Source organism: Carassius carassius, chromosome 5 (assembly GCF_963082965.1).
Source record: "Carassius carassius chromosome 5, fCarCar2.1, whole genome shotgun sequence".
Taxonomy (NCBI): Eukaryota; Metazoa; Chordata; class Actinopteri; order Cypriniformes; family Cyprinidae; genus Carassius; species Carassius carassius.
Genome location: NC_081759.1, coordinates 37,034,691 through 37,043,683, shown reverse-complemented (window position 1 = coordinate 37,043,683; position 8,993 = coordinate 37,034,691). Strand labels below are relative to the sequence as shown.

The 8,993-nt window shown below is 38.0% G+C and overlaps 1 protein-coding gene across 1 annotated transcript; it reads right to left on the bottom strand.

The window, feature by feature from the left end:
- glra4b (glycine receptor, alpha 4b) lies at positions 1-8,993 on the bottom strand. The gene is made up of 10 exons (XM_059551109.1): positions 8,789-8,993; positions 7,327-7,454; positions 5,106-5,173; positions 4,283-4,506; positions 4,120-4,202; positions 3,905-4,042; positions 3,070-3,284; positions 2,733-2,891; positions 975-1,079; positions 1-539 (listed from the first exon to the last, which is right to left on the bottom strand). Exons 1-10 carry the CDS (start codon positions 8,857-8,859, stop codon positions 252-254), a joined length of 1,479 nt encoding a protein of 492 aa, XP_059407092.1. The 5' UTR covers positions 8,860-8,993; the 3' UTR covers positions 1-251.

The window sequence follows — 8,993 nt, the reverse complement described above, 5'->3', positions numbered from 1 at the left end:
TGAGAGAAAAAAAAAACTTACATCTCAAAGGTCAGGAGGGATTCAGCCATTGCAGATAAACTAAAGGTTTAGATCTTTTCAAAAGTGGTCATAGACACATGCATATATGTTCACTCGAGCAGAGAGAACGTGTTGCACCTTTCCTATACTGGAGTGATTTTAAACGTCCTTGATAAGGGATCTCATCCTCACACTGGATTTAAATGGGCACACAAAATGGGATACTGGGATTTCAGAAGTCTTAAAAGGAATCAGGGTTGCAGGGCAAGGTGAATGTCCTCATTTCTAAGAACTTTGTACGTGATCCAATAGAAGACATTGAAAACGAGGAAGCTGAGGGGGAAGACGGCTCGTGAGATGGTGTCGATCCGCTTTGCTCGTTCCACAAAGCGGCGGCGGATCTCGAACAGAACGTGGCCCGGCGGCAGGCCCACAAACATGGAGGCAGCCTCAGAGAGAGGCCCATCCCCAGACAGACAGCTGTCCATCCCGTATCCCGTGAAGTACAAGTCCTGGCTCTGTGAGTCTAACTGCTCTTCCTGAAGGAAAACATCACCACAAAATATATGTTCAAAAGTTTGGGGTCGACAGTATTTTTTTATGTTTCTAGAAGTCTCGTATGTTCATTTTTAATTGATAAAAAAATGCAGTAATCAGTAATTCTGCAAAATATCATTACAATTTTTTTTATTTATTTCAAAATGTTATATATTTTTTATCTTTTATACATGTAATGGGAAATCTGAATTTCAAGTAGCCAGCTTTAACTTACTTCAGAAATCATTCTAATATATGTATATGAAGAAACATTTTCTATGGGCCCCTTATAACTAACATATTTAGCTGTCTTTCACAATTCAAATTTTTTCACTATATTTTTCTATACTTTTTATCTATTAGTGATGTTTTTGTTTGAATGACGAATCAGAATCAAGTATTCTAAAGGCAGGAGTGTTTTTATGGGGTGCATATACCCGTGCACAGGCACTGCAGTGGCGTTGTGTGCTTCTGCTCGGCGTACTCCCCGTAACATTGTTGCTTTTGTTCTTCATCTCTGCTCCTCCAGTCTGACCAGATGCCTGAAGACAATACAAAGACACTTATTTAAAAAGAGTCATCATTTATTTAAACAATAAATTATTCTCTTCCAGTGCACTCCTCAAAAGACCTCTCTGGCTTCTCTGTAATGGGGTCACACTGTACCTTAAAAATCTCTAGTGGGCATGCACATTTCTACAGTAATATCTTTATTCAGAACTATCACATAACGGAACATTCGGCTGACATTATGGCAAGCTTTTTATTACTTATGGTTACTTATTATTGGTGATATTTTCAATATATATGTGTGTGTGTGTGTGTGTGAGTGTGTGTGTGTGTGTGTGTGTGTGTGTGTGTGTGTGTGTGATATTAGCACTGACAGCATATTTGTTCCTTAGGGAAAAGATGCTTTTTTGAGTATGAGATCCAGTCAGTTAGGTGCATTTGTGTGTTTGTGTTGAATCACATTGTGTACAGGTCGCTGCTTTATGTGACTTAGTGCACATGAGATCAGACAGCCTACTGTACCATTCTGCCTGTGACCAAACAGTTAGTCAGATTGTGTGTGTATGTGTTTGCATGTAAGTGGCTAACACCACATGCATAATGAGGTGTATATGTTTTTATATGCACATTGTGCCTAAAAGCTTGAGTGCAGTAGTGTGTAAGCATGTTTGAATGTTACATGCCTAAGGGCATGCCTAAGGCAAATGAGGGGGCACAGCACCACCAACTCACCCACTGGGTCTCTCTCACACACACAGCCTGCCCTGCTGGGCGATGAAGGAGGAATAGAATAGGACAGGATAGTATAATATTTATTCTCTCTGCTCTTTGTGGCAGGACAGTGTCTGCTGTGTCCAAAAGAAAGCCACGATGTTCTCTCAACTAGCTGGTTAGGAGTAAAGATAGGGAAGTAACTGCAGTTTCTGCTGACAAAAACCCCTGAGAGGAGTCTGGGAATAGTCTTCTATTCCAGGCAAAGAAAGAGCATGGGTCATAATACAGCTCAAAAATCCAACGACAAAACAGAATTTACGTGTGACACCAAGAAAATTAAGACTTTTTTTATAGGACCATTAAAAGTGCATTGCAAAATTTTCAGGACAAGCTCAACTAACCCCACCCTATTCTCATTAGCATAATGCATCTGGATGTTTTTCTTAAGGGTTTGTTTGTATTTTTTAATCGAACACATGTTTAAAAAAAAAAAAAGTAGATATTACCAGTTTGACCCAACAACAATGAATCAACCAATGGTGTGAGTTTTGAGCAGGGCCATCTGCCTTGCCAACCAATCAGATTTAGGTTCCGAAAACCTGTTTGAATACAATTACTGTTTTAGCATTTCCATTTGGTAAAATAGAAATAATGTTTAATTTATCATTTCAGCTAAGCTAATTTAGTATTCTGCTTCACTGGGACATTTTCCAGATTTAAAATCCTGCAGCTCCTTCACCTTCTTCCCATTCTTGTTGTCCCACATTCCGTGTGTGGAAAGAACAGTATTACTCTGTGCAATATTCATGACATGGCTTTATGCCATTGCTGACCTTCCCTCCCTGCTCTGAAGGGGCCAGCAGACTGCTCTCATGAAAGATCACAGGCACACAGTGATTGTATAGTATCTTAAGGGCACTCAACGCATGTCGCGTGTGTATAACAGAGGAGAGCTTCAGACTGACACTCACAGCTCTATAGCGTTGCTCTTCCCGCAGTTTTCTCCTCAGTCTGAAGAATTCTTTGTGTTGTCGAGAGACAAAGTTAACTGCTGCGTACTCCAGCAAAGCAGCAAAGACAAACAGCAAGCACACTGCCATCCAGATGTCAATGGCCTTCACATAGGACACCTGCATGCATGCACACGAGGAATATTCTGGATTTAACAAAAACAACTTCATCTGTCAAATACTGTCAGTTAACAAAAAAAACATTTTTTTTTAACAAAACATGCAGGTTTGGAAAAACATCAGGGGGATTAAATAATGACTGAAAGTGGATGTTTGGATAGATAAAGTAGATTCCTACCTTAGGCAGTGATGCTCTGGATCCAGAGCTCTGTGTCGTCATTGTGAGAACTGTAGTGATGCCCAGGCCAACACGGGCCGGGGCGGCATCCATGTTGATCCAGAAGGAGACCCAAGACAAGATAACTGTTAAGAGGCTGGGAATGTACATCTGGATCAGGTAGTAACCCATCTGCCTCTCCAGATGAAATTTCACCTCTATACAGGTGAATTTACCTGGGTCAAACATGCAATCATGTTAGACAGCGGAAATAAAGGCATGTCTTTTGTATTAACCAACAGAACTTTTTTATGATTTAATTAATTATTAGCTTTTCCTTTAACTCATGAACCTTCTGCAGTTCCTTCACAAACCCCTCTTTAAGAAACCTTGATGTAATGTAATGTTTAATGCACTTCATGTTGTTAATAACAATAAATGGAATACTCTTTTTATTTGTATGTCAATATAGTATAAGATGATCCTATTTAAATCCATGTGAAAAACAAGAGAGGTCAAAAGTAATCAAAAAGTAATGTGTATATTACCTAAAATGGCAACGATTCCAAACACCTTGCATAGAAACATTCTAAGAACCTCTTTTGATGTTAAACCAACTATTGTTTTATATAGAATTGTTCTATAGTCTATAAAGTATTTAATGCAATTACATTAGAGGTAGCGAATAAAATTACAGTAATTCCCTACTCTACTTAAAAAAAAAAAAAAAAAAGTAATTCAGTTAGAGTAAGCTCAGTATTGCATACACTCAACACTGATTGTAAAATCAGTAAAAAAAAAAAAAAAAGTATAGTATATTGTTTTAAAGTATAATGGTGGAATTGCAATAGCATACCAGTGTTGTAGTGTTTTGTACAGTATCCCAAATCTTTCTCCTCTTTCAGGACAAACTGGGGCAGCACAAGTTCATCAGCCACTTGCACAGGGCCTTCATCCAACCACTGAAATATCAGATCATTCATAGTGTAGCCAACTAGAGAGAGAAAGACAGAGAATAATGAGCATATAAAAGAGAAATAAGATAAGCGTGAGATCGGCTGATGGTCTTACAGCTCTCTAACTGCATGGTGCAGGTCTGTATGTCCATTGGAAAATTCTTCAGATCCATAGGACACGACAGAATCAGAGTGAGTCTGAAAGAGAGCGATATTTTGGATGATCATTCATGTATTGGTTTGGAATGATAATTAATCTATATAGTATGATATCACACCTGATGCTATACAGTACGTTTCCATTCTGGAAAATCCTCAGCAGTTTGTTGTCTGTTGTGACCTCGTGAAAGTTGGCGCCTTTCTCATTGGCGAAGAACAAGTCTGGCTTCCAGATGGAGTCCAGCATGGATGGGTCCAGGTCCAGGGAATCATCTGGATACTCTTTATAAGCCAGCCGTGGGTCATTCCACTGCTGCCGTAGAAAAACGTTCAGCCGATAATCCTGAGAAGTTAGTGTTCAGAAATACATCAGAGCACTTTCACCGCAGCTGAGGCAAAGCCAATTTCTAAAACATGACAGATGTTAATGTACAGTCCACTGTTTATTTACTTATTTATTGATGACAAATTAGAGGACTAAATTAAGGTAACAGCACTGGACCTTTCCATATCCCTCCACTTGCCTGTGTTAATTATGGTTGCCAAATTGTGTCTAAAATGTCAGTTATTAACTTCTTAATAGCTTTAAGAATCTTTAATTCATAAAACTGAGTCTGATTGTCATCTTCAGGCTTGATTCTGATTATTTTAACTCTGTTTTGAACAGTGTATTGTGGTACATTCTAGACCAAACATATTTCTGATAAGCTTTATGGCATCCTTCCCATGTAAATATACTGTATGTGCCGCACGTGTATATGTGTGTGTGTGTGTGTGTGTGTGTGTGTGTGTGTGGATTCCTCAAACTCTAAACCACTGTAATGTGTAAATTTAATGGTCATTAGTTTAATGCAAACTGACAAATTCTCCCTAGGAGATATGACTATATGAATAATGTATGTGTGTGTGTGTGTGTGTGTGTGTGTGTGTGTGTGTGTGTACCATGGTGGTCTCTGTGATGGAACCAAAGCTGTTGATAAAAATGTTGCAAGTAACATTTACTGGAGGACCTAAAAAATGAAAGAACAACACAATATGAAACATTTGCATAAAAAAAAAGAAAATTCAACCTCTGTGGCTCACATTTTAACATATTTGATTAATGAATAATTCACACAGAATTGACCTTCAGTGTCTTGAATAAAAAGAAATCCACAAGCAGCAAATAGCAACAGATTCTGGAAAAAGAAAGCATTTTCGCAAGTGTAAAATGCCCCCATTTACTTAGACTGAACTACACAGCTATTCAGCCAGTATTTAATTAGCATTCCGTAGCTTTGTAAATATTTGATTGCAGCATTTTATTTATTGATTTAACGTTCATGACATTAGTGATATATATATAGCTTATCAGAGGGGACATTTCCCTCCACACATGCTGACAGCCACATCTCTAAGATGCAGAACAGATATGAAATATCCACGAGCTCAGAGACTGCTACTGAGAGAGAGAGCAAGAGATCATGAAAGAAAACCAGAGGAAGGAGGAAAGAAAAAGTATGAAAAAAAAAAAAGAAATTCCAGTGTTAAAAAACATAAGCAAGAGAATGAGAGGAAAAGACTTATTTAGGTCTGTGGGTTAACATGCACTCGAGTGGACAGCACAGCAAACGAAATGCCAGCGGAGAAACTGCCCCTCACAGAGGCTGTTGTGACACTTTTTACAGAGAGAGATCTAGCGTGAGCTGACAGCCGTATCCTGCATGTTTCTGAAATCATTCTCATCGTCTCGTATTCTGTTGGTTTTCATCTCTGAATGCCTGTGGGTTTCTCTTGTTGAACGGTGGGCATAGTAAAAAAATAGACCTGAGAACGCATGGGGGGGTCATATAGTTTAATAAGATCTTATGTTGCTCTGTGTTCAGAGAATGTAAATATATTCTTTGCTGACCACATCACATTTTCGCAGAGTTCTTGCCAAAACAATCTATGTAAAGAGTTTAAGCTGCAACAGCAGTTTTACTTACTTCTGTGTTGCTTTGTATGATGCTGAAAAAGAACCAAGATGTCATTGAAAGTATGTAACAGAAGAGAGTGGTGAGAGATTTACTGGTGAGGTCAAAGGAACAGTTCACCTAAAAATGAAATATCTGTTCTTGACATGTCCACTGGTGGAGAAGAAACCTGCTCAAAATAGTTGAGGGCTGCTGCTTTGAAGGACGGTCAGTGTGGATGTCTTTAGTATGGTCTGCATGTGATTGCTTTTATTATACAGTTCATAAAATCATCATATAGGCTGAATGCATGATTACATTTAGAAAAATGCTAATTTGGTTTCCAAATGTCCAGTGTATACATATAGTGATGATTTAAAAAGAAATGGGGTCAGTAATATTATTGTTTTAGAAAGAAATTAATACTTCTATCCAGCAATGGATGCATTCATTGAACTGATCGAAAAAGAAAAACATTCAGAACTCAACCTCTGCATCTCTCATTTTAACACATTAGATTAGATAAATGATTCACACAGAACTGAACATCATTGCCTTGATTAAAAAGAAATCCACGAGCCGCAAATAGCAACAGATAGTTTCCAAGAGAAAACACTTGAAGAGGTTGTCAAAGACTGTTAAATCAAATTACAAATGATAAAATAAAGCATTTTCACAAACATAGAGAACTAGACAACTGTAAAATTATCTACGTACACAGCTGACTGAGCTATTCAGCCAGTGTTTAATTAGCATTCAGGTGCTTTGTAAATATTTGATTGCAGCATTTTATTTATTGATTTAACATTCATGGCATTAGTGATATATATATATAGCTTATCAGAGGGGACATCAAGCAGCACAGCTGTTTTTAAACTGTGATGTCAATAATGCATGTTTTTTTTAGCACCAATCAGCATATTGGAATGATTTCTAAGGTAAAAGACTGGAGGAATGGCTTTGTCATTCCTTTTCATCACAGAAATCAATTTCATTCAAAAACATGCAGAAAACAGTTATCTGAAATTGCATATTTGACAATATTATAAACATTCAAAAATCTTACTGACCCAAACCTTCTGAATGCTAGTGTGATAGAAAGTGACTGAGAGTGACATTTTACAGTTTTTGATGCACTCATCCCTTGCTATACTCAGAGAAATCACATTTTATTTAATAGAAATTAAAACTATAAATTAGACTAGAGCAGATTGGAGTTGAAGTCAAACCTTTAAAGTTAGGCCTGATCCGAGCATCATATCCAGATGTTTTTCCCATTAATTTATCCAGAAAATCAGATGGTGACATGGGCTTCACCCTGGTGCTGGGCGATTTCAGCTCCTTACTAAACACACACCTGGGAAAAGTAAAATAAAATACACATCAGAACATCATATCTACATCTGCCTCAAACAGATCATCAGCTGTTTTTGTTTTACAGTGGAGCCCACAGTCTAAGACCACTCATTTGAATCTTTCGAAATCTTAAACTTTTAATTTATATTCTGGTTTTGTTTGCAACCAGATCTCACTCCACCATTTATATTGACCAAATTACACTCTTTGCATTAATATATTCCTTTTGGAGACTTCAATTAAAATGACCAGATTACCAGATTTTACAATGCAGGCTTTTGGACTGTATATGTGCATGGTTTATTAATTAGTGAGCTCTCTAACAGTTCTTTCAGTTAAAATTCACTGTGGCCAAAGGCCTTTGTTATCATTCCATTATTGACTGAATGCTTTATTGTATGCCAAACTGAAATATTAATGGTAGAGGGAAATCTGGTTGCTAACAAAATACCTGAGGAGTCTACGTAAAGCCTTTAATAAGAACCTCAGAACATCTGTCTCATGTTTTATTAAAACTCCTCTCCACCTGATGTGCTGTTTGTTTCTCCGTGTGGCTGCAGAAAAAGATAAGATAGCGGTGATATCTTTATTGCCTTAAACCTAATTGCAGGTTGTTGTAGGTGTTAATATTTTATTAAAAAGAATCCAGTAGTCCAAGTCCAAGCAGAGAAAAGGACAGCACTTTCTCTCACACACTTTGAATCTTATTCCATATTTAGAGAAATTTTCTGGTCCAGTTCCTCTTCAATTTCCCTGTCTGTTTGTGAGCAGAACTGTGGCAAATCTGATTTGTGAAAGTATAAAGTCTGTCTCACACAGTGTATAGGCAATAGAAATGAGACAGAGAATGAATGCATCCTCAGGTGAGACTTACAAGCCCTTATTTGTCATTCTGAAGAAACATCTCATTCCAGACAGGCCAATACTATTTTAATCTAATTATGTGAACTTCAATAAATCTGCAATTTCAGTAACAGTGAAAATGACCTCAGACAGAGCTGTCTGTATGTGTCAGCCTCATACTTCAGAGACCCAGATACATAAAGCCAACAAACACACACACACACACGGAAACATAAGAACGCTCTGCAGGATTAAAATAAACCTATCACCCATGAAGACTACTGAACTGAACACACAAGCCAAATACAGACCACTGAGCACACAACAGCGAACAAGTCTGGAAATTACAACATTAGGGAAGAAACAGGTCATTTTAACACGTGAAAATACTTCAAACTATATTTAAATCTTCACAAACACCCTCTACAAGTGTTTTGATGAATCACATGGTGTTGCCAGTGAGGAATGATGGCACACCCGTGAAAAACTCACCTGATGACCCCTTCAAACATCCACCAAACCAGTAAGAGCTCCAGCAGGACCCTCCAGAACAAAGAAAACATCCTTTCACTATTCGGCTGCTCTCTTTTTCTCCTTTGTGTCCTGTGGCTAAATCTCAGTAAGCAGATGTGTTTTGGAGGGGCAGGGCACCCATTCCGATGCACTCTGGTCTCTCCTCCACAGCCATCTGACTGAG

Coding starts and splice junctions, on each gene's coding strand:
- glra4b (XM_059551109.1), bottom strand. CDS start 8,859: ATGTTTTCTTTGTTCTGGAGGGTCCTGCTGGAGCTCTTACTGGTTTGG. Junction 5,174..7,326: donor GATCAGGCCTAACTTTAAAG/GTTTGACTTCAA, acceptor TTCATTTTTTAG/GTCCTCCAGTAAATGTTACT. Junction 2,892..3,069: donor CCAGAGCATCACTGCCTAAG/GTAGGAATCTAC, acceptor GCATGCATGCAG/GTGTCCTATGTGAAGGCCAT.